Below are 25,126 nucleotides of genomic sequence, written 5' to 3'. Positions count from 1 at the left end.
GATGCTGTGACTCGTTTATCTTGCCCATGGATATTCCATATCCTAAGAGTGTCGGTGTGACGTCGACAGTTACGGCTGCGAGAAATTTAAACGACCTTCAAAACGCCAAGAGAGCCTATTTGAGCGTTTGCTCAGTCCAAAGCCCAAGATTTGGAATGCTCATGTTGCCATGAGTACCGTTCCAAAGCGTCATCGCAAATCTGATCGTGTTACTCCAATTTTGCTTCCTTTGCTAGATAGGCTCTGTTCTGGCACTGCTGTCACCCGTGATGTCCATGTGTATATGTGCTCTCTGACACTACTGGAAAGCTGCGCAAGATGCCTCAATTGAGGCACTCTGGCAAGTGTGCATTGCGGATAATTCATCAGTATTCTGAGATGCACTCCACCTGTGATATCATAACGATCGGCCGGTCGTGCACGAGTGGTGGTTCATCGTATACATACTGGCGCAGCAGAAGTTCCTTTTCTTTTTTTAATTGTGTTGCCTCTGCTTTCCGTCCACCTGTGGGCAGCTAGATGGATTTAAATGCAGTCCCTTTGTACTGGGGTCGTAATGGATGTGCCACCTTGCCATGAAGAGAAACTTCTGTAAAGTTTATTTCGGTCGGTTTATTCACCACCCAGCTGAGCCTCCTCCGCTACCTTTTACACTATATTTTGAACAATGACACGACAAGTAACTGCGCTAAACAAAAATTGCGCAGATCCCACGCACTGTATAATCGACACTGCAAGGCAGCTGGCTATGCAGCATTGATTGGGATTCTGCAATGCGTTACCAGGTTGACCAATGTGTTCTTGCAAATCCAGTTTATGTGTGTGCCGCGAGTACATTGAAATAAAATGAACATGAGAGTGTGTGTGTGACAGCTGTAATATGACGACGGTAATGATGATTGCATGATTTCTAAGAACAATCAGATTCACAACAAGTGGCATTGGAGGTGCAAGATGGGTAAGAAACACAGAAACAATACTCACTGACAGCAGTACATAGTATCACTTGGAGGACACAAGTGACTTGACAGTGAATCTGTAGCACAACCTGAAGCCAGTGTCCTTTTATAGACATTCGGATGAGTGGCGTGGTGCACTGCCTGCCTTGGCCGAGCCGTGATGACTCTGCCATAGTGGAATTCGGTGTAGCGTTGTCATACTCGGACACTATGTGAACCAAGAAAGAGCAGGCCTCGATGTTTGATTAAGTGGCCATGTAACGACAAGAAGGGCCGTGAAAGCCTGGTATGAGCTTCGCGAGGAACGAAGAAGTGGCACGTAGCTGTACGGCGTTCAGAAATCAATGCCCGTGGGAAACTTATTTTTCGATCTCTGTTTGAAGGAATGAAACCACCACCCGGTGTTCTGCTGCCGAGATGGCGGGATCTTCTTACGCGTGCCACCTGGCTCGACCGCAGGTAGCACGCATGAATCAGAGGTGAGAGTTGGATTACTAAGCTGGGATGATAGTGCAATGATCACCACAAACGAGAACATTATCCATCGGCCCAAGTTCTTAGACAACTTGATCCACTGGGCTGGCGCAAGTTTTTGTCATGGTAATGTTATCATGCCGTGCATGCATGCCATGAATTTGTCATTCTTGTCATGACATTCATTAGAATTGTGTCATGGCTCGACATACAGACATGACATGCATATATTCATATATTCATGTCATGACATGAATGTGATAACTGCATATCCAGTTACATGTCATGTCATTCAATCCATTAATGTCAACTTATTTATGACAGTCATCTCATGAGTGTCATTTATGTCAGGTCCTTTTTTTAACATGTATACCAGGATACCCATGACATGAATAAAATAACGTGACATTTATGTAGCAGGTGAAAGACATGCATATCGTGACATGATTGTGATATGACATGAGGTCATGGCGTCGTGGTCATTTCTTTAACTGTACATGTATCGGGATACTATGTGTGGTACGTGAGACATGCGTGCATGACATGACCTCATGCATGTCTTGTCATTAATGTCATGTCAGGTCATGCACACGTCTTGTCATTCATATACAGCTAGATGTATAGAGTTATGTATAGAAAAGGTGAGGCTGCCCTAGTGTTACTTGGCGTGCCGAAAATGCAGCTGCATGCCTTAAATTGTTATACGTAGGTGTGCTGTGATTTATTGCCACTTAGTGGCATTTCCCAAATACCTTCGCCACCGGTATCAAATTTGCATTGCGAGGCAAGCGTTGCACGAAATATTTTTTCAACAAAGGCCAGAGTATGACAAAGACTGAAGGTAAGACGTAACGCTTTCAATATTTCTATTCATTGTACCCTATAGGTGCCGCACGAAAAGCAAGCCGCATGTAATCAGCAAAAAGGAAGTGAAACGAGGTGCAATCATGTATGGTATACGTATACAGTCGAATTTTATGCAGTAAATAAGCGGTCCTCGGTAAACATTACATGTGTCACAAAGCCTGTCACATAACGACAAGTCATGAATTGGTACAAACAGATGCACCACTAATCTTCAATGAGAGTTTATAAGATTGCGAAGTTGATGGTGCCCATGGAGACTTGCACACTGGGCCTTGGAATTTTATTGCAGATTGTAGACTTTCTTGAACAGTACAATGCACCTTACTCTCCGGGACCCAAAATATTTGTTAAAGGGTCCCGAAAAAATCTTGCAACACGAAAACATTCAGCGCCAGCTTTCTAGTAAGAGCCGCAGAAGATACAGCGATATTTCAGTGGTGCGTGCAAAGCTATATAGCTATATATAGATCCCATGCTCTATGTTTATAGCTGCGACTGTGGGGATCATTATGACATGGAAAGGGGGCTGCCGTACCTGAGACAGGAGTTCTCTTTATACAGTACGTGCATGTGGTAGATGCTGAAGCTTATACTCTAAAAAAAAAACAAAAAAAAAAACACATTTCAACTGCCCTCAAGCGACCACTGGAAATAGTATTTACACAAGGGGGGGGGGGGGCTCTATTGAAGAGCGCATAATAAGGTTCGCTAAGCTCGTGCTTGAAAATAAGCCCATTTCTCACTTGCACGATCAACAAAACAAAGAAAGAAACGTGCGCAACATCAGTTAATTATTTGTTAAAGAATCGAAAAGGGAACTGGAGTTTTGGTGCAGTTGCTTCTTTCGTAAATAAACACTTTGAAATGTTGGCTGAAGTGCACATAAACATTCTCACTATCACAAACATTACAATAATTAAATCCAAATATGCCCAAATTTGAGCATGTTGCGTGACAGCGCGCCCGTGTGTGCTGCAACCATTGCACGTCGATGCTCGGGAGGGTAAAGTTACCATTAAAAAAAAAAAAATAAAGGTTAAGGAAAAGAGAAAAGATGTATGTTTCTGCAGCCTCAGCATCTGAGGGGCGGGGAAGGAAAAGTGGAAGAAGGGGAGGGAGAGGGTAGTCGTCATCATCTCGGGCATGGTGCCCTTACAGTCGGTCAGCCAGCATCGAATCGGCAAGGTAGCAGTGTACGACCTTGAATACCCTGCCGGAACTGCGGGCTGGGAAGAGCAGGTCCGTGCTGGAGGCTGAAGGCAGGCCCATGCAGCGTAGTTGAACCACCATGGTGGCTCGGTGTTGGTTGAGTGCGAGGCAGAAACATATGATAAACATACAACACGTACAGTGTAGTAGTAAGTGGTTCGTGTGGAAAGGGAAATGTTGACGCTATCTTCTGCAGCCCTTGAGGGAGCACGGCTCAGCGCCATCGTACAGTGGAGCAAAAGCCCCCAGATTTTCTCTCTCGCACCCGCTTGTACTCGCACAGTTTCTTTCTCCATTCGCAGACGACTGCTCTCTTCGTTCAAGCATCAATGACATTTCTTTACATTCATAGTCAGTGAGTCAAAATGCCTGTGTGTTAAAATTATATATTTCCTGATGGTAGATTGCAGTTAAGGATAATGTGTCCCTGACCAATGCCTCCTAAATGTTTTTTTTAGGAGGCATTGGCAGAACCAACGCCTCCTATAATATAGGCGTTGGCAGAACTGATGTGACGGCTAAAGGTAACAGAAATGCAGCTGTGATGAAAAATAGGGCATATTTTTTTTTTTTTTTTTTTTGATAGGTATGAAGTGGTGAGAGGGATTTGGAAAGGGGTGATGGTCCCTAGTTTGACTTTCGGCAATGCGGTCCTGTGCATGATATCAGAGGTTCGAGCAAGGTTGGAAGTAGAGTAGCACACTCTAGTTGGAAGTTACGCTAGGGTGGCTAGTTAAGCCACCCTAGTTAAGCAGCGAGGGGTAGGTAGACTGGCTCTGGGATGATGATGATAAGTGGTTCTTGAGGGAAAGGGAAAGGTTGACGCCATAGAGTTTCATATTTTTTATTTAGAAACTCTATGGTTGACGCTATCTTCTGCAGCCCTTGAGGGAGCACGGCTCAGCGCCAAACTCTGGGAGCACATGGAAATACACCAAATCAGGGGGTACAGGATGACATGGGATGGACGTCATTCGAGGGCAGGGAAGCCAGCAGCAAGATAGAATTTGAGGAGCGATTGAGAGAAATGGCAGAAAAGCGGTGGGCAAGGAGAGTTTTCAGTTATTTGTACATGAGGAATGTTGATACAAAATGCAGGAAGCTGACCAGAAAATTGTCAATAAAATATTTGGACTGCAGGAGGGGTGCAATCCAGGAAACAGCGGTTAAGAAAAGGGTTAAGGAAACAGAGAGGGGTCTGTGGAAAACAGGGATGCAGACGAAATCAGCACTGGGCACATACCGAACTTTCAAGCAAGAAATTGCCAAGGAAAATATCTACGATAATTCTAGGGGAAGCTCTTTGTTGTTTGAAGCCAGGACGGGAGTATTGCGGACTAAGATGTACCGAGTCAAGTACCAAGGTATAGACACGTTGTGCTGTGCGTGTGGAGAAGAGGAAACGGCTGAACACCTTATACCTCTCTGTAAAGTGCTTAACCCTACAGTGCAAGGCAACGGGGCTGATTTTTTCAAAGCATTGGGGTTTAGGGACAGTGAAGGCAAAATAGACTTTAAGCGGGTAGAAATAACCAAACAGAGGTTATCTGATTGGTGGATAAAATCAAGGCAGGGGTGAAATTTCACCCACCACCAAGTACAAAATATGTTAATAGTCATGGCTAGGTGGCATATGCCACCGCCCGGTTTAAAGGGTTTAGCCTCATCCATCCATCCATCCATCCGCTAGGGCAGTACAAAGACGAGCCATAGAGAAAGAAATGAATTCCTTTCTCTATGGACGAGCCAAGACGAGCCAAAGTTAAGCTCGGAGGCATTGGAATCGTGCAATGCGCTCGTGTTAAATGTGTGCGTCGTGTACTGGCTGGTGTGCAGCAAAGTCTTCGAAGTTTGCGCGAAAATGGAGTGCATGGCACGTTTCGTATTGAGGACTGCACCTTGCGCTCTGCCACTTCTGCGATCGCAGTCCGCGCCTAGGTTTGCTCAGGTATGCGGATACAAGCGATCGCTCCCAGCTGTGCTGATGGAGATGAAAGCTCGTCGGAAAAGAGAAGGCCCGGAGCCCCTGCGGCATCGCTCCGTTCGTATGGAATGGAACTACGACGCGGAAATGTATGCCTTCGCCAGGCGCCTGGGCGAAAGCTGGTCCGACAGCACGCTTCGGATTGCCTTTGTGCAAGCATCTTACCTGGAACGGGAAAAGCAACAGCGGGAGGAACTAGGCATGCAACCGGAGAACGCCGGCGCCGACATAGGCTTAACGCCGAACACCGATCTATCTGCGGCTGGTTACGACTTTTGCAAGAGTTACACACAAAACTACATTGTGCAAACTTTTCCCAGCCTTCCTCCGGACGGCGTCGAGGCCTTACAAAGCTATTTGTTATCGGACACCGTACTGTCGCACATTTCGAGTAGCATCGGCACTGCGGACTTGATCATGTGCGCGGACTTTCCACCGGAGGAAAGCACGCTGGCCAATGTGTTCATGGCTTTAATTGGGGGATTGCTGGAAGACTGCGGAGTAGAACGGGCGCAGCTATTTGTGCGAGACTTTGTGCTCACGCAGCTGATAGGCAAGGATGTGTGCGAGCTGTGGGAAATTCCCGACCCTCACGAGAGGCTGGCCGCCGTGCTACAAAATTCCGGTAGGGCTCCCGCGGAACCGAGGTTGCTCTGGGAGTCCGGGAGGAACACTCTTGAAGCCAGTTTCTGCGTCGGGCTTTACTCCGACAAGCAGTTTCTGGGCTGTAGCGTCGGCGAGACGCTGACCATAGCCAAAGAAATGGCGGCTCGAGACGCACTCCGCCGTTTCTTTGGATTGTCTCACGATAGAAATGCCTTGCCCATGAACGAGAAAAATCTTACGTTGAGACGCGACCAAACAACGCAGCCGAGCTCAACTGCAGCGGCAACGCCATGACGCTTCGTTGTGTGGGGGAAAAAATACTATTCGTGTAGTGTGTATATTTCAGCTTGTAAATTTGCCTGGAATTGTTTACTGTTCAATAAATGTACCCGAAGCATGTCGTTTAGAGTTGACTGTGGTCTTGCTTTGGCTGTCTGCACCCCACCAGAAGTTGGCTAGCCATGATAGTAATGCCAAACCTTGATGAGCAGGCACGAAGGCTTTCTTTTTTTTTTTTAATTTGGATTAGTATAAAATTTATGTGAAACGCAGCATATCTGATAGCAACACGAGTGGCGCTCTTTACCCACCCTTCACATTTCTCCGTTCTCGCGCCAACCTGTGCACATTTGACTTGGATTGAAGCACACTAGACCTGTGCATGTAGTACTTTAGCTTACCAAGAGCTCCACAGCCAATCTCTCGCTTTGACAATTGGTGAGGCCTACTGGGTTCACAAGCTGATTGCACTACATTTAAGAGCTTGTGAAACGCACACCTGCCAAGTATGAATTTTTCGTAAACTTAATTTGGGCTTATGATCTTACAAATGTGCAAACTTTTACGAATAATGCTGCTTGCAAAAATGTTTCGCTTGTCGGTCTTCAAACCTGCTGCAAGTTTTCCCGATTATGAAGGGATGCCAAAGGGATACTTGCTTCGAGCAAGTTTAACAGTGCACATTAAAGAACCCCAGGTGGTCAAAATTACTCCGGAGCCCTCCACTACGGCGTGCCTCATAATCAGAACTAGTTTTGGCACGTAAAACCGCAGAAAGAAGAAGATACAGACAAGTTGCTGAAGCAGTCAATATTTGCAACGGCAAAGTCACTAAAAAAGTCATAATTTATAAATTGCCTGTTAATCCTTGCTGTTCAACGTTAGCTATACAGTCAAACCCAGATATATCGAATCTGAAGGGGATCACAAAAAAAGTTTGACATATAAAGTAAAAGTTATATACAAACATTTTCAAGGGGATTTTGCTCTTGTTCGACATAGACAATAATTTGTTATATGTGGGTTCGATATATCTGGATTCAACAGTATAAAAGTAAATAATCGATAATAAAGTGCATTAGAGAGCAAATGAGGGCAGGCAATATCCTAGTTGACATAAGGGGGGGGGGGGGGGAATGGAGCTTAGCAGGCCATGTAATGCATAAAGAAAATAACCTGTGGTCTGTTAGTGTTGCAGAATGGGTGCCAAGGTAAAGTAAGCCAAGTCGAAAATTAGATGGGGCGATGAAATTGGGAAGTTTGCAGGCATAACGTGGAATCGGCTAGCACAGAATAGGGATAACTGAAGATCGCTGGGAGGTCTTCATGCCGCAGTGGACATAAAATAGGCTGATGATATCCCACTGAAAGTCTGTGCTAAGAAGGGCAAGCTTTACCAAAAATGAATGTTAAAAGGACAGCAAAACTACCATGCAATCATGGAATGCTTCAATTCGATCATGGCACAAACCACGGTTGCATTGATGAGCAATTATGTTTTTTAAATTCGGACCACTGACTTTTCCAGCTCCAGATTTGCCTTAAATGTCATCAGGCAAGTGCTTTAGCATACATTGGAAAAAACTTTATTAAAATCCGGCGAAGTTTAATGACCGTGGCTTAGGTCTCCCATACATTTCATGAGAAATCTCGGCGGCCAAGGTTATCGCTAATACTGATGTCTGGAAATGAGGCTCTGCTTATCGCTCTGAATTTTGTTATATGCCTGGCAAACAGCAAGGACTCGACCTTCGATAAACGTCACAAAAGGATGGAAAGGTTTACTGGAAGGGAAAGGGTTTTTCAAACAATCTTTCTGCAGCCCTTTTTCTCTCACCCTCCTCTTATTTACTGAATGGTTATTTTTTAGTTTTTTTTTCTTTTGCCATGTTTGTATGGCAGCACACACATTTAATGTTAAAGGAACACTAAAGAGAAACATTAAATCAGTATAGGTTGACAAAGTATTGTTTCTAAATTTTATTTTCGTTAATATTAGGAGATGAAAAGAAGGTCAAAGTATCATTTCTTAATTTCGCACATTAATTTCGCCAGTGCCGGCATGTCAGTGTAGTCACAGATTTCATAGTATTTTTTTCATATTTGGACTGTTGTGGCTCAATGAAAGCTTTTGAAACTTAATAGGTTCAGTCTTTCGATCTATTAGAATAATACAATGTAGTCAATTTTTATAACAAGGTCCGAGGGAACTCCATCAAAATTGTATTATGACATCACATCGAGCTGCTCGTTGAACCTCGAGGCAGAGTCACCACCAGTATTTTGGTTGCGTCTTTTCTAGCTTACCAAAGCTTGTGCGTGTCTAGACTTCTGATTCATCTCAAATTTATGCATTAAGCACAAGAAAATATGTTGTACCAACAAGGCCAGAACTCAACCCTTATAACCCATTAATGTTCTTCTCGAAACTTTATCATGATCCAGGTCCCCATCGACTACTTGGCCTAGATAAAGACACCAGATACAGCTTCAACAGGCCTACTATACCACTAACGAACTCATTACCTTGCCAGGCTATTGTATATTCATTTATACTTGATAAAGCATGTCAGAGTGTAGTCCGGACTTGCAACACCCCAGTAGTGTTCTTGCCAGACAGCGCAGAAAATCTTTCAATATAATGGCATGCTGTGCAGCACATATATAGGCTTTTTAACCGCAAACAGCAGCTGCCCAATTGTTTACTTAAAGTTCCGTAATTTTTGGTGCGAGGTCACTACACTGCAATTCTTGCTTATCTCAAAACACTGCTCATCTTGAAATTTTTTCTCAGGCTTTATTACTTTGAAATAATGGATATAATTTAAACTGATAATTTATGCCATTGGCAAATTGAAATAAATCTAACATATTTGTTTGGAGCCGTTTTCATGCATCTGGGAATCACTTTATTCAAACTGTTGGGATGATCAGGTGGTGGTGGTGGTTACAACATCTTTATTGCAAATCATGGAGGGGTCTCAGGGTGGCCCCTGTTGGGGGCGACTCCCTCGGCCCAAGTGACGATTTTTAGTTGTTCCCTGAGATCGGCGGCAGTCCTAAGTAAGGTCTCCCAGGTAAGTTTGGAGGGGGCTGGCAAGAGCGTATTTGGGGGAGGAAAACCCCTACATCCCCAAAGAATGTGGTCTTGTGTTGCCAATTCGTTCATGTTACAATTTTGACATATGGGGTTATCAGGGATCTCAGGGATGATCAATGTAGCCAAAAACTGCTGAAGGGCATTCATTAGCTTGAGTAGTCAAAACATGCCAATGTTTTGAATTTAGCTGTTTTGCATTTTTGCAGGTGCTGGTGCAAGTAGACATAATTAGTTCATAGCTTTGATGTCCTGGATATGTGTATACTGTCACACTCTTTCTTCTCTTTTCTATGGTACCAGTGGTTGGTTGGTCATTCTAAACACGTTGTTCCCTGTAGATATATATACATTTGTAGAATAATTCATAATTCTGTTTTGTACCACATTTTATTATACTTCATATTATTTAAACAAGAATATCTGGTTCCTAAGAGTGTCTGTATGTACATTATTAAAAAGCATGGCACGTAATATGGACCTGAGTATTAAAAGGGTAATTTTGGGACCATGATATATTTTTTTTCAATGCATATGACTACAGTGGAATCTCGATGATACGATCACGCCTAATACGAATTTCCGGATGATACGAATTTTCCGTGGTCCCGGCCAAGCCCCATTACTTTGCAACGTGCTAGAGTACGGTTGTTACGAATCGATTTTCGACCCGCGTCGGTTGATACGAATAAACGCCGCCCCACCGACGGCCGAGAAAGAGAACAGCGCGCAGTCACCCGATTTCTCCCTTTCTCTTTTGGTGCGGAGGCGCGGACGCGGCGCCGGACAGGGCGGAGGCCGCGACTGGGCGCGAAGAATTTGAAGCGGTGGCGCTTTTCTTGCTTTCGTGCTTTTCCTGCTTTTCGGCGGCCGCCCATCGGACGGAGTGGCTGCTGTGCTTCGGGCCGCGTTCTTTGTGTTTGCGCCATTTTGCCTAGTCGCAGCGAGCTATGTCTACCGAGATACGATCTCGGCTGATTCGCGCGGCAGTACGCCGAGGCGCGGGAGCCTCCGTTGGCGCGTCTTCCGTAGACTGCGTTATCGGTGCCGATGGCACAGGGCGATTGTCGGTTTCGCTGCCGGAGTCGCACGGTGCAAGATAGCGCGGCACGTAATCCACGGTGCGAGGTAGCGCGGCACGTTCAGTCGGGTGCTCCTCCGCTTCTCCCACTTATCGCCGTATTTTTCTTGCCATAGGAGGCTTACGCTTCCGCATTCCGAAGGCGTGCCTCGTCCAAAATTTTTTCTCCAACGAGCGACGATCCATCACTAACCTGGGAGCTCTCAGTAATGCGAATTCTGCGTGTCAAGTGAAGACGCCGGCGTGGTTTACGAAGCAGACATCTGCGGTCGCCATCTTGCCCCTGCCACAGCAGCAACCAATGGAGAGACGCCTTTCAGCACGGCAGCCAATCGAAGGCCGCTTTCATCGTAGTGTGCGTGCGACTACCTATCGCAGACCCGTGCTTCTTTTGAGTTTGCGCGTTTGTTACAAGATGGCGACGACGGACGAATTCAGAAGCGGAACGGCGAAACTTTGAGCTTTCGAACGATACCAAGATGGCGGCGCTCGGTGGCGGGAAATACGAGATATGTCTCCGTGAATTGCGGTGATTTTGCGCGATTTAAAGCTGTTTTCTCGCCCTGCGCACTGACGAATATATTCATCTTTTTCAGCCACTTTTAGCGCGTTTTCAGCCAAACCATTTTGATACAGCGTAGATTAGGCGTTGCAGATACCGAAACGCGTTGTTTTCAAAAATAAATTTTTCTCGCGATTTTCGCGATCTGATGATCTCATCCCCCCATAATTTAGCTAGTTTTAATTGTTTCGATGATACGAATTTCGACTAATACGAATATTTTCCGTGACCCCTTGAGATTCGCATCATCGAGATTCCACTGTACATAAACGGCAGATTTCGGTGACTGCAATAAAACAAGCAAACTGGCCTAAGCATATAAATACAGCAAACCCTCACTTTAAGAAAATTGCCATATATTAAAAAATTCACTTCATTTGAAGTTTTCCATGATATACAGACTGCAGTGCATGCGTTTTAGCTCATATTATTCAAAGTGGAGTTGTGCTGGATTTCACTTGATAGCAGTTTAAAGCAAGACTCTGAATAGGAACGCTCAGTGCAACGCACATGGCGACACTTTGCTTTTCTTCATATCAAGCTGCCCTGCTGTGGTGAATAAGTGGCTATGGCATTCTGCTGCTAAGCACAAGGTAGCGGGTTTGATTCCTAGCTGTGGTGGCCACATTCCAAGAAAGGCAAAAAAAAAAAAAAAAAAACAGTTTGTGTACACAGACATAGGTGCACATTGAAGAACCGCAGGTGGTCGGAATTAATCCAGAGCTTTCCACTACAGCGCTCTTCATAGCCCTTGTGCTGTTTTGGGAGCCCATAATTTGATTTGTTGCCGTATCAACATGGAGACGCAAAGGGCGCTGCAAAGGAAACTCCACCGTGTCATGGCAACTCCTTCAGGAGCGTGAGCAGAATCCTGCCAGTCATGCTGACACAATCTAGCATGCCTCGGTTACCTTTGTTTACAGCACTGTTGTAGCACAAATTACAGCACTGTTGTAGTGAGCCTTCAGCATTACTAAGGCTCCTTTAGGGCCTCTCTACTCTTAACAAAACACCACTTACAACAAAACCCTCACATTACTTCGTTATAATGGGGGTTCACATTTAATAAAGTTTCCACCCAGGCGCGGATCCAGGGGGGACGTCCGGATGTCCTGACCCCCCCCCCCCCCCCCCCTCAGATTTGTGCATCGCCCCCTCGCTCACAGGGGGATGGCCCTGTCGCAAAAAAATATGGCCACCAGCATTCTTCAAAAGTATTTTTTCGCGAGTACCAGTGGTAGCAGCCATGTAGAAATAAAGCTAGCTCGCTCACGAGCTTAGTTATATTCCGTAGGGGTGTGATGTCGCGAAGTTGCCATAGTTATTTTTTCTCATGAACACCTTGGACCTCCTGGCGCCGGCCGTGCCTAAAGGCCCAACCACAAGGAACGGATTTCCGACGGATTTTCGGCGTCGGCGCCGGCCGGCGTGGAGAACAATGCGCCGCCGGTCGGCGCCGCAAGACCGAGCAGGGAGCGTCGAATGAACGAGGGGACGTCCCTTTTGCCAAGCACGCCGATGTGCGCACGAGCGCCTTCGCGCCTGATTAACTTAGTTCCCCCTCGGGGTGTCATCGGTTCCGCGACCAACCTGCTTAATGAAAGAGATCTCTCGCTGAAGTGTTTATATATAAATAATAACCACTAACACCTAAACTAAGAACTAGTTGCGTATAGGCAACTTTTTTTAACTGTGATCACAGTTACACGTTGACAATATCCAGCACGAGCACAGTACCGTTCGTATGCTACAAGTTTTTCATTGTAACTTCGCAGTTTTATTGTCGTACATTAAGCATAGGAGGCTCAAACCCGCCGGATCCTTTTATCTGAGTGGGCGTTCTCGCGGAGCGGGGCGAAGCGTTCTCGCGGGAGCGTGACGTCAGCGGCCAACGCCAGCACGCGGGCCTGGGATGGCGTCGTGCGGTTAGAGAAACGGGAGCAGATGCGCGCCTTGTGTAAAAGGATGACGTCGAGTGGGAAACAAAACATGAAGACGCTGGCTCGCGCTCTCGGCTAATACGCCACATCGTTCTTCTTGAAGGTAGCGTCGTGAGTCTTCATACGCGGTGATTCGCATATCGTAAACACCCAGCGTAGTGGTTGCCGCGTTGGAGCGAGGCGTTACGCCCGTATTCAAGAACGTTCCTCTAGTCAACACAACACCTCGACTTAAGAGGAAAGATAGCACCGCCATCCCTTCAAAGAAGTGGTCACTGAGCTTCATGATCATTCACGGGAATTCTTTAGAATTGTGGCGTCTTTATCAGTCGAGAGGCAGCGCTGTGCTCAACAATGCGGAGTGGAGGAAGAGCTTCGAGTCGAGGGCTGTTTGGGAATAGGGGAGTTAGTCCTCCAAAGCAAACGAAGGTGTCTCAGCCAGACACAAGAATCTTCTTAAGGAAATCAAGGTGTCCCTATTAATAGAACTCCAAAAAAGGACGCGTGCTTACGCATTTATAACGAACCTGCAACAGATCATCCCAAATTTTATTTTAAGAAACAATACAGGCTATAGATATACCGGGTGTTCAAAGTTAAGCTTTATGGTTTTTTTAAAATTAGGCACTGGGAGGCACGTGGAGACCATCCGTGCAAATAAGTTATGTGGCCAGGGGGCACAAAGTGAGATGATAATTATTGCTGTTAGCAGCCGAATTAACTAAAATTGAATAATTAACTTTTTATTGACTGCAGTAAGTGTGTATGTTTGTATTCAAAAGTTAGAGGCAGTCGTGTCTCTACACAGTTTCACTTGGAAGAATTCGAGATATCCAACTCCACATTTTAATTGTCGTTCGCACGATTACGCATGCTAGAGAGTGAGGATCGGCGCAAAGCTCCTCCCTGATGTGGCGCGGCTGTTGCGTGAGGCGTTTAGTCTGACAAAGGGGTGGAGGCATTGGCAAAGATAATAACTGTCCCCATTCCCCAAGCCTGTTATATTTGTGGTGCAGGCGGGGGTAAATATTTTATTTTCTTTTTCTAAACCCCACAATAACAAATGTCCCCCTTCCCCTCACGGCTGGCGAAATGAAAAAAAATTGAAGAACCCCTAACCGCCTTCGTAACACGCGACCGCGCAGCCTGTAAAGATGGCGGCAGCTGCCATGCCGAGATAATGGCGCGAGCGGAGAAGCCGGAGGGCAGTGCGTGCGCGTAATGGTGACTAGGCGACCGGGCATGGTCCTTGCCTGGGCTACGCAAATAAAGTGACTGCTGATTTCCAAGTATGGTAAGTTTTATTGAAATCAAGAGCAACAACGGCACCATCAACAGCAGAAACTTTTTTTAGCTATGCTAACGAATATTTCATACTGGTGTTGTCATGCACAAATCTCATGACAACACTTCACCCATCAAGATGTGAATGCCCTAAAAATGTTCAAAATGCCTCCCTTCCACAGCAACACAAAGCATAAACCGCTCTCGCGTCGACTCGATAACTCTGTGCAGTACGACAATTGAAATTTGGAGTCGGATATCTCGGAGCACGGACACGCTAGAAGAATTCTTCCGGCTGATACTGTGCGACACCACTGCCACGAAGTTTTCAATACAAACATACCCACGTACTGCAGTCGACAAAAATAATTATTCAATTTTAGTTAATTGGGCTGCTGACAGCGATAATTATCGTCTCACTTTGTTGCCCCCTGGCTACATAACTTATTTGTACCGGTGGTCTTCGCGTGCCTCCCAGTGCCTAATTTTAAGAAACCATATGCTTAGTTTTGAACACCCTGTATTATCAGGCACAGCCGCCATGCACATGGCTGTATTGGGTAACGTCCTTTTCCTATAAGCTCGCAGAAACCGATACCTGGCTTCTCTACAGGCCTTCTTCCTCTTTATGGGGTTTCACGTGCCAAAACCAGTTCTGATTATGAGGCACGCCATAGTGGAAGGCTCCGGATTAATTTTGACCACCTGGGTTTCTTTAACGTGCACTACAACGCAAGCACGCGGGCGTTTTTGCATTTCGCCTCCATCGAAATGCGGCCGCCGCGGCCGGGATTCGATCCCGCGATCTCGTGCTCAGCAGCGCCACGCCTGAACTGACTGAGCCACCACGGCGGGCTACAGGTGTTGCACTAGCCGTATAAAACGCGGGTTTGTCGTGAGCGGAAACAGTGAATTTCGGTAAATAAGAAAGGCTACTATCATCATCATCAGTGACAGAAGCTGACTCCCCCCCCCCCCCCCCCCCTTCAGAAAAAACCTGGATCCGCCCCTGTTTCCACCCTTTGGGGCTTATTTCATCGCCTAACAATACTCGTAATTTATTTGCGTGCCTTTTCTTTCTTAAACACTGCACACCTGGTACTTCCAGGTCATGAATGGCATGTGCATTATCCATGTGATAGAGCATTCTTGACAGGATAGTAGAGACTACAGAGTTGGGGCAAGATATGCTCTAAAGGGTGTAAACATTTTTTTAGAGTGCATATCAAGTTTCAGCAGTAAATGAAGCCTTCTGTGTATTTTATTGAATTGCTTTTATTTCTTCCACATGGGGAACGGCCCCTGGGTTAAAAGCTGCGCAGCAGCTTGGAAGGACCCAGGGGCCATGTGATGTGAGCAGTGATGTGCATATTCACTATGACATGAGCAGTGGATGTGCATAGTATATTTTCAAGAAAGACCACCAACAGAAACTGGAAAGAAAACTGTATTCTCATCCGGACACAAAGTGCATGCCTCGGTTACCTTTCAGAATTGTACTCTGTATGCAACTGAATTGCACAAGTATGACATGACGGTGGTGATGAATGTGGCAGCAGATGGTGAGCCAAAAGCTACGTCTCGTCTCAACAATGTGTTGCTGAAAATGAATGCATCCTTTGTAACTCACACATCGTGCTGTGAAATAAGCATAGGTGTGCTGATGAAAAGAAGACACCCCAGTGCCAGACGAATCAGCTCGTGACAATCTTCATTTACATGCTGCAAACTTCGATGTGGGCATGAAGCACTTCGTGTGTCAAATGTGTACTCATGCCAAAGTCTTTCCCTTTCTCTATGAAACAGCTGTGTGCCGCATATGGTCTCTGCAGCTTGCTCCAAACGCATCCCTCGGTGAAACTCGAGGGACTAGACAATGATGCCACAGGCTCGACGATTGCAGGACTGACCTGCTCACTTTCTATGTGCTATGTACACCAAACCAAAGAAAAACAACGACAGTGTTCAGAGCGTCACACGCCATGTCCTGCTCAGTATCTTGGCTGGAAATAGGGCGCACCACGTGCCTGCCCACCGTAGTGCCGATATCGTGGGCTAGGGGGCCTGCCTCCACGCCACTCAGACTCATAGGCACCGTAGCCTTCGTGAAAACGGTCCACCGGTCTGCCACGCATTTCATAGCCATAGTAACCACTGCCTCTGCCACGCATGCGGTTGCCACCATTGCTCATGGCTTGTTGCTGCTGCTGCTGCGGCTGATGATGTGGCGTCCGAGGAGAGTAGTAATCACCCCGCTCCCACATGCCCCGCTCTTCCATGGGCCCCGCGGTTGGTGACCGGTCCAGCGAAGAGCGCATTTGGACAGTCTCAATCTTTGCAGGTGTTGCATGGAAGTCTGAGGAAAAGGAGTCATGCACTTGAAATTCTGATGAAGATGGAGAATCTTGAATCCGGAACTCGGAAGACGAATCCTGGATGCGAAATTCTGACGATGGTGGTTCATTTATCCTGTACTCTGATGACGGTGACTCTCGCACTCGAAATTCTGACGATGATGACGACTCGCGCACTCGAAATTCGGAGCGTTCTCTTGTTGTGTAATCAGAGGACTCATGGAGGCGAAACTCTGTAGATTTTCGGGAGTCAAAATCAACTGTAGATTTTCGGGTGTCAAAATCAACTGTAGATTTTCGGGCATCAAAATCAAGTGTAGATTTTCGGGAGTCAAAATCAAGTGTAGATTTTCGGGTGTCAAAATCAAGTGTAGATTTTCGGGTGTCAAAATCAACTGTAGATTTTCGGGCGTCAAAATCAAGTGTAGATTTTCGGGTGTCAAAATCAACCGTAGATTTTCGGGCGTCAAAATCAAGTGTAGATTTTCGAGTGTCAAAATCAATTGTAGATTTTCGGGTGTCAAAATCAAGCGAGTCAAGAAGACTAAACTCGGATGACTCCCTTGTGGTAAAGTCAGTTGATTCACGCCGGTGAGGCTCTGATGGCGTATCTTGCGCAGGAAAATCCAGGACAAGGTCTTGCTTTATGAGATCGGGGGAAGGATTGCGCATATGCCTTGTGTCACCTTGACTAGCCAATGAGGGAGTAAGTTTTGATGTGGACGATGTCATAACTGCAGGCTGGGCAGATGTATCCAGCTGTGGTCTAGAGTCTTCATTTCTCTCAATGCGTGTGGGGCCAGGTGAAGTAGTTTCGGCAGCAGGGCTCACCTGTGGTTGGACTAGGGTGATGAGATTGCTCAGTTTTTTGCGGTGCAGGCCTTCTGCATGCTCATCGTCACCAGAGCCGTCATCATCGAGTTCCATGTCTGTCACGTCAAAGTTTTCGGCGACTGGAATAAGGTAGTCTGCAGACGGCGATGGTGGTGTCTCTGACCTTCCCTTCGGAGCTGCTGCAACACTTCTGTGAGCTGCCCCCGTCACAGTTTTGATTGGCTCCAGGTAGGCCTGCAGGGCAGGTGGGATCGGCGGAGGTGCTAGTGCAGGTGTGCTCTGTGACGCTGCTGCGTTGCTGCTGCCTGCTTTCGGTGACACCTGCATCCAGGCATTTGGACTTGCAAGACTTGGTATCCTGGACCCAAAGGCAGTGCTTATCCTTGCATCTGGAGAATCTTGTGGTGTGGTGGGCTTAATCGCATGAACCCGCATGTCAGAGTCCATGAGCGATGCGGCCTTCCTCGCAGAATTCTCATCAAGCACAGGCGTCCCTTGTCCACTGTTCTCATCCTTCAGGGGTGTGTTGCCACTGTGGACCTCGGACACTGCAGCTGCAGGCCGAAAGACTGCTGATGAGTAAGGAGGCGAGTCGGCCTGTTTGGGTGTGTTGCTAGCAGAGCTTGTAGACGAGAACAGCCCACCAGGTATGTGACCCATGCTTTGCATCAGATTTGAGAGTCGGCTCTCAAGTGTGCTTTGTGCTGGAATAGCAGCAGCAAGGGCCGACGTATTCACTACTGTGGGTGAAGCCTTGTTCTCCTGGAATTCTTGGTTGAAAGCATCTAGCCACGATGAGAGTACCGTTGGACCTGTTAGGAAAGAAAATACATTTTTATTTAAACAATTCAAAGGAAAAGAGAAAAGGATTGTGACACAACTATGTCTCAAAATGGCACAGGTTCGACTAATAGAAGTTTCATCTATCCTGCCCATAACCATTGCTTAGCTATCTCCAATCCACGTCAAATAAGTGTATCAAGTTCAGTGTCAATGTTTACAAGTCAAATTATTGAGTACAAGAATAGCCCACAGTATGTGGTTTGTGAAGTTCTCGGCAATACTAACCAACATTACAGCGAAAGTTTAAACAGGGCTAGTGCATGAATACAGTTAAACCTCAATATAACGGAGTTGGTAAAATAGGCAGTTTGCTTTGTTATATCGAAATTTTGTTATTTTGAAATTCAACCTTTTATGCAAATATGCAGTCGACAAATTTTTCTTACATGCCATAAAATTTTCTTTATTATTAGACAGTTGCAAAAAAATGAATTTAAATAAAAAAAAATTGTTGAATTTGAGAGCTGGCGACCAAAGACACAGTGTATCATGCCACATCAACAATATCTTTGTATCTGTGGCGGTATGAAGTGAAGCCTGCGAAGCTTTTGCGCACACTTCGCCGCTGCGGCTCATAGTATCGCCCGCACTGGGAAGATGCTATCTGCTGGCTGCTCTCCACACAGTCCAACAAAAACAGCATGAAAATGAGGACGGAAGCCGCACAGAAAGCTTCGTTTTAAAATTGCACAAATGCAAGGTGACAGGCGACAAGAGGTTAATTGGTCATGGCTTTCATTTCTGTTGTAAAGTTGCAACATTGCATACACGTCACGTGACGTCTGAGAAATTGAGCATAATGTGGTACTGCGTACAAAATTTCGGTAGCCATTATGCATTGTTTCTAGTTGCAGGTTTTTAGACGTATACTGTGAATCCAGAAAGGTCCGCAGCAAAGAGCACTGGTTCAGGTAGAGCACTGTCTCGCGCACTGCGTTGGCAATCCTGCTTGCGCTTGGGCTGTCCTCCTATCCTTCATTACGATTGTCCCCACGGAATAAGCATGAGCCATCCTGGCTATCTAAGGGGTGGGCACAGGAGGGCCGTAGTAGGACTTGAGGCGGCCTACGTGAACGATATTGCGCCCACTGAGGCAGAGATAGGCAGGTGGCGTAAGAGGCTCAATGATTTCGTTAACAGGAGATGTGCGCTCGACCACGCGGTAGTGCCCGTAATACTTAAGGAGCAGTTTTGGAGACAGACGAGGAGCATGGAGTGGTACGTAGAACCATACAAGTGTTCCGGGAAGGAAAGTAGTGACAGGAGAGTGGTCGTCCCGGATCTGTTCCTGGCGCTGCTGGTCAGTCGTAGTGAAACACCTGGCCAGTTGACAACATTTGACAACATGGAAATGAAAAACGGCTCTGCGGTAGCTCAATGGTAAAAGCATCGCACGCTTAATGCGAAGACGTGGGTTCGTTCCCCACCTGCGGACAGTTGTTTTTTCATTCGTTATCATTTCCATTAATTTATCATTTCTTTAATTCAATTACTAAGTACAAGTAATTTCCCCTATGCTTTCCTTGGTGTCATTGTTTGTTGGCTTCTTATGATATGATAATAAAAATCGGGCCCCTCAGTTCCCTTACTTGTCATTCATAACATAACGAGGGCTCGAATCCGGCAACATTGATGCCTTCAGGTAGCATATGTGGGTTTATTGACCAGTTGCCATCACCCAAAAAAAGATCACGTGCTCGTGACGCCTGCGGCAGAAAGGATGTTCCACATCCACCCCTGGGTTTGTGAGTGGTGGCGCTGGCTAACACTCCCAGGGTTAATTCTAGTTGTAAAACATAAATACCCCAGAAAGTGGATGGCAAAACGGCTCCGCGGTAGCTCAATGGTGAGAGCATCGCACACGTAATGCGAAGACGTGGGTTCGTTCCCCACCTGCGGACCCAGTTGTTTTTTCATCCTTTTCATTTCCATTAATTTATATCATTTCTTTAATTCAATTATTAAGTACAAGTAATTTCCCCTATGTTTTCCTTGGTGTCATTGTTTGTTGGCTTCTTATGATATGTATCACGTGAGAGGTTCATCTCCGATAACGTCCAGTGTGTGAATCCGGCCTTGTCAACATTGCTGAAGAATGGGGGAACAGAGCTGTTGGCTGAAGATACGACGTGGACAAGTCGTGAATCCACGAATGGAGACTGTTTTCGCAAAGATTTGAGCATTGCTGTACGCACACAGTTATTTCCATACATTACCGTGTGGATATACGTTTCTTTTCTTTCCAGGCTGTTGCAATTACCGTATTTACTTGCGTATTGAACGCACTTCCATAATGAACGCGCCCCTAACTTCAGTCGTCAAAATATGGATTTTTTTTTCTCACGCGTAATAAACGCACCCTGAAATTGCTGCCGTAAAGTAGGAGAGACAGTACGATTCGGCGTCCGATATGGCGTCCGGCAAGTACGATTGTATCAGACGCCGTATCGGACGTCGAATTGTACTGTGTGTCTCCTACTTTTATTGCGATAGCAATCATATGGACACTCCAGGTGCATTTTTGCCGTCGGTGCCGACGATCGCGGCTCTGTCACCCGCGTTTGAGGGAGGAAAGCGGGGAGGAAACGTACCGTTTATGGCTGCGCATCAACTGCACATTGCACGGGGGCTGAGTCTAGGTGCAACGGCGGCTTATACCTCTCTGCGTGCTCCGCTATCGCCACTCAGTTTGCGTTAAAGCTATACACAGCATGAAGGTCACTTTGCTCGCTGTTGCTACCGCGCTTCCTCACACCAGCGTTTTGACAGTGAGTGTCCGCAGTCATCGAGTGTAATTGGTTCATGTTTGCCTGTACGCGCTGACACCATGCTGGTTAAATTTGCAAGTTTACACGGCGTTCGATACGCTGTCCGATACAATCGTATTCGCCGGACGCCATATCGGACGCCGAATTGTACTGTTTCTCCTACTTCACGGCAGCAAGTTCAGGGTGCGTTTATTACCCTTACTTCGTATAGCTGTCTAGGCATTTGCCATTGCAATTGATGGTTCGCCTTTCAGGTGAAACTGCGACATATTTAGAGGTGGCCGCGGAAAAAAATAGGTTTGCACATGTTTTTCGGGAAAAAAAAGTGCATTCTTTATGCGAGTAAATACAGTATAGGTGCGAGTCACACGCGGAAAAATACTGTATATGTTTAGGCAAAAGAAAAGCAAAACATCCCATCTTTATTCATATGTCAGGTGCCTGTGAACTTCTTGTGCGAAGCTTCAATATCGAACCTGTCCAACAATTAATATTTGCACTTGCATGGCACTCCAAAGTCAGCTAATGCCACCAAACTCATCGAGTACCACGGACGCAAGTGACATCAGGTCTGCACAGAACCGAAGTACAGTGGGGGATGGAAATATGAAGTGATGAACCATGGTTGAACAAGGAATACGCGCTGGAGTCAACTTTTTCACCAATGGGACTTGTCTTCATCAGGACAAAGACATGAATTCTTTTGCTCAACTACTGTTGATCAGGTTTTGCATAAATATTATGCGAAGATTCGAAGTGAGCAGTATCATGCAAGACAAATGAATTTGCTCACTTTGGGACATGAAGCTGCTGAGTGCTGCAGCATTGCCAGTGGCATTGCTTGTCGTGCCAGAGTCCCCAGTTTCAGGGACGACGGGGCTCAGTCCCACAGGTGAGCCCTCAGGTGATGGTGCTGAACCGGGCGATGGCGCTGAGCAGGGTGAATCAATGACAGCACCATTGTCCGTCAGTGGAGCCTCCTCTGTAGCAGGTGCTGAACCTTCAACAAAATAGACATTGCAGTGTCAAAAGACGGCATTTAAATTGGTAAGGATGTCCAGCATGTTGATATTTCTGAACATGCATGTGACATATATGAGCACCACCTATTTCTCTGTTTAAAAGTGACAAGGCCAAATATTCTAGTTCCTTTCTCAACCTTTCCAGAAGAATCATTTTTTCCCTGACAGCAGACTTCGTTTCAATCATAAGCTTATCTTCAGCATGCCGTAGCTGTATTCTTCATTAGGGATTTCTGGAGATATGACTTTTGGAGCCAGTGCAGCCAGAAGCGATGAGAACTTAGTGCAGGCAGGCTTTCTGTCAGCACTGTTTTCATGCTGTGTAGTTACTAAATGTGCATCAATAGATTTTCACTGCTACAGAAACCCATCATGCTACTGTCACATGACAGTGAACGATCAAGAATTAATAGAGCTCCTGCTCCATGCATGAGAATGACCAAAAAGTACCAATACAGTCAACGTTTGATTTTTCGGACTCCCTAGGGGTTGCAAAAACGTCCGAAAAATCAGGTGGTCCAAAAAAACAAATGCATGTCTTTTACTGCCCCCAAACTGCCACAGGCACGTCCAAAATAGCTATGAAGGCCTGCCAGTACACTTATTAGGCGTATCGTAGCTTGTACTGTGCTAGGAGGCGGCGGGTGCACGTGTGTATAATTAAGGAATTCACACCGTGTCCCGTAACAATTGCCCCTTCCCACTCTTTTTCCTTACCACGCCACTAGGCATCGGTCACCGGTGACCGATGTTTTTGAGCGCCTATTTAAAAGAAAACTCTGCACTCCTGGACTTGTAGCGCCATCTCGGTGATTGACTACAAAGTAGAGTTTCTGTTTCTACGCAATTCACATTTTTACCGTGCAGCGGGGATCTTTAAAGGGTGTGCGAGGTCAAAGGTGGAGGCGCACTTGAGCGGCGTGATAGCGTTGACATTCATTACCACGCGCGCTCAAAAGAAAGCAGTTTTGCTTGATCCCGACGATCCTAGAAGCGTCCTTTTCGACTTTTCAAGCAGTGATGACTCAGACATCGATGTCACGTCGTCAGAGTTTAGTTCGGATGAGGAAACTTCAGCAGATCAGCCGGGAACATCAGCTGTTACCCGCCGGCAAGTTTCATTTTTGCCTCCCGTTTTGTTAATTGATATCTGCAGCCGGTTCAATTGCCCTGTTGGTGTCCAAACTATTATTTTCTTTATTTATGGTGTGCCCACTTCATTTGGACAACACGTGCTGCCACCAGTTTCGGCCCCAGAGAGATCCGGGCATTGACCTCGTAATGAGGCTTCGTAGGGGTCCGAAGCAACTGGTGAGAGCTCTTGATTGTTTTCGTGTGTCCTTAACGGCGGAGGTCGGTCATGCTATAGGTATAAACGCCAACAAATATGCACGGACGCATATCCTTGACAAACCGACGTAGATTACTTTTTTTTTTCTCTGAAGAAAATAGGCGAGGATATCATTAGGAAATTCTAGGAAAGGATGTGTCATTAGGAAAGGATATGTCTATCATTAGGAAAGTTTGCCGTGAATTTCATTAATTATTTGTGTTTGGTAATTTTTATTAAGTATTTTGTAATTACTGTTTATTTTCCGAAATGTACTTTTGAAATGTGCGTTTAGTACTCGTGTTTTTGTATATAATATTATGCTGCAAATTAATCTTTTTCTAGAAAAAGAATTGTAAATAGGACCAACCAAGAACTTGAATGTTTCACTATGCGTCATGTGATTTTTCGTAACTCAAAGAGTACTTTATCTATGGGTATAATTCTTTAAATAAATGTTGCCAAGGGATATATCAACAATTTGCATATTTTGGAATTTCTCTAAAAATGTTTACCCAGACATTTTTTTGTTTAAGAATTTTTTATTCAAATAACATTTTTTTTTGTATTTTTTAAAACTAAATATTACTTCAAAGCACGTTCATTTACCTTCACTTTTATATACTGCATGACACTGTCAACTTTTGGCTGTTGCACAAAATATTCCTAACTCAAACATGCAAAAAATAGCCAATTTTCCCATTTGAAAGAAAGAATTAATATGCTACACTGCAATACATCATGTATGCTTCACTGCCTAACATTGCTGTTTTGTAGCAAAGCTCACTTTCGGAAACCGGCATTATGCAGCGCGCCATTGCTAACAGCAGCAAATTGTTTCAATGAAAAACACGGCACCGAACATAAAGAAGCTTGCTAATGTGTCTAAGTAGCTAGGCCTAGCGTTGCCAAGATAGTGGCTATGGCTTCCAGCGGATCTGCATGCGAAAGCGCCGGTTCGAGGAGGCGAGATAATCAAAATGGCGGCGGTGGTGGATTCGATTAATGCCGTTTTGGACCTGCGGTCATGGCAAAAAGTCTGGAAAATCGGACGGCGAAGGTTTTTTGCGTCCGCAATTTCAGACGTTTTTATACATTGACTCTGTGGGGTACATGGCAGTGCTGTGAAGGCGTCCGAATTATCGGGCATGTCCGAAAAATTGCTCGTTGACTGTATATAATCTGAATTTACACAACTTCAGTAAAATGTAAAATGTTGTGTTTTATTCATAGTAATTTCAAATCAGCATTCAAAGATGTTAAAGAAACACTTTATTTTTTGCATGCAAGATCTATCCTCGAATACGCCTCTATGATTTGGGACCCATATCAGGACTATTTAATTCAAGTAATAGAAAAACTTCAAAATCAGGCTGCACGCTTCGTCTCCAATAGTTATAACTCGTTTGAAAGTGGCACTGAAATAAAAACATTTCTGGACTGGGAAACGTTAATCAACAGATGAAAAAAATTGAGACTCGAGTTCTTCCACCGTATCTTCCATAATCAAACAGGCATTGATAGCCGTAACTACCTATCGGAGCCAACTTATGTCTCGAATCGACTCGACCACTCAAAGTAGGTGTGTGAATACAGCTGTAATACAAACCGTTTTGTTAAATCCTTCTTTCCA

General features: G+C 45.6%; 2 protein-coding genes across 4 annotated transcripts in view; one reads left to right on the top strand and one right to left on the bottom strand.

Annotated features, from left to right (window-relative positions):
- Positions 1–5,259: 5,259 nt before the first annotated feature.
- LOC119443032 (39S ribosomal protein L44, mitochondrial) lies at positions 5,260–6,499 on the top strand. The gene has a single exon (XM_037708158.2). The coding sequence runs from the start codon at positions 5,371–5,373 to the stop codon at positions 6,391–6,393; it is 1,023 nt and encodes a 340-aa protein (XP_037564086.1). The 5' UTR covers positions 5,260–5,370; the 3' UTR covers positions 6,394–6,499.
- Positions 6,500–15,771: 9,272 nt separating this feature from the next.
- The window catches only part of LOC119443030 (regulation of nuclear pre-mRNA domain-containing protein 2-like), a 60,974-nt gene continuing 51,619 nt past the window's right edge, over positions 15,772–25,126 (bottom strand). For all 3 annotated transcript variants that reach the window (XM_049662550.1, XM_049662551.1, XM_049662552.1), the window contains 2 exons: positions 21,935–22,141; positions 15,772–18,342 (listed from right to left, as the gene is read on the bottom strand). In XM_049662550.1, coding sequence (XP_049518507.1) covers positions 16,334–18,342; positions 21,935–22,141 — 2,216 coding nt within the window. In that variant the 3' untranslated portion in view covers positions 15,772–16,333. The remainder of the gene's footprint in view (positions 18,343–21,934; positions 22,142–25,126) is intronic.

Source organism: Dermacentor silvarum, chromosome 2 (genome assembly GCF_013339745.2).
Source record: "Dermacentor silvarum isolate Dsil-2018 chromosome 2, BIME_Dsil_1.4, whole genome shotgun sequence".
In the NCBI taxonomy this organism is placed as follows: domain Eukaryota; kingdom Metazoa; phylum Arthropoda; class Arachnida; order Ixodida; family Ixodidae; genus Dermacentor; species Dermacentor silvarum.
The sequence above is the reverse complement of the archived record's forward strand: the minus strand, read 5'-3'. Positions and strand labels throughout refer to the sequence as shown.

Bases quoted from the DNA above. Each gene is read 5' to 3' on its own strand.
- LOC119443032 (XM_037708158.2), top strand. From the start codon at position 5,371: ATGGAGTGCATGGCACGTTTCGTATTGAGGACTGCACCTTGCGCTCTG.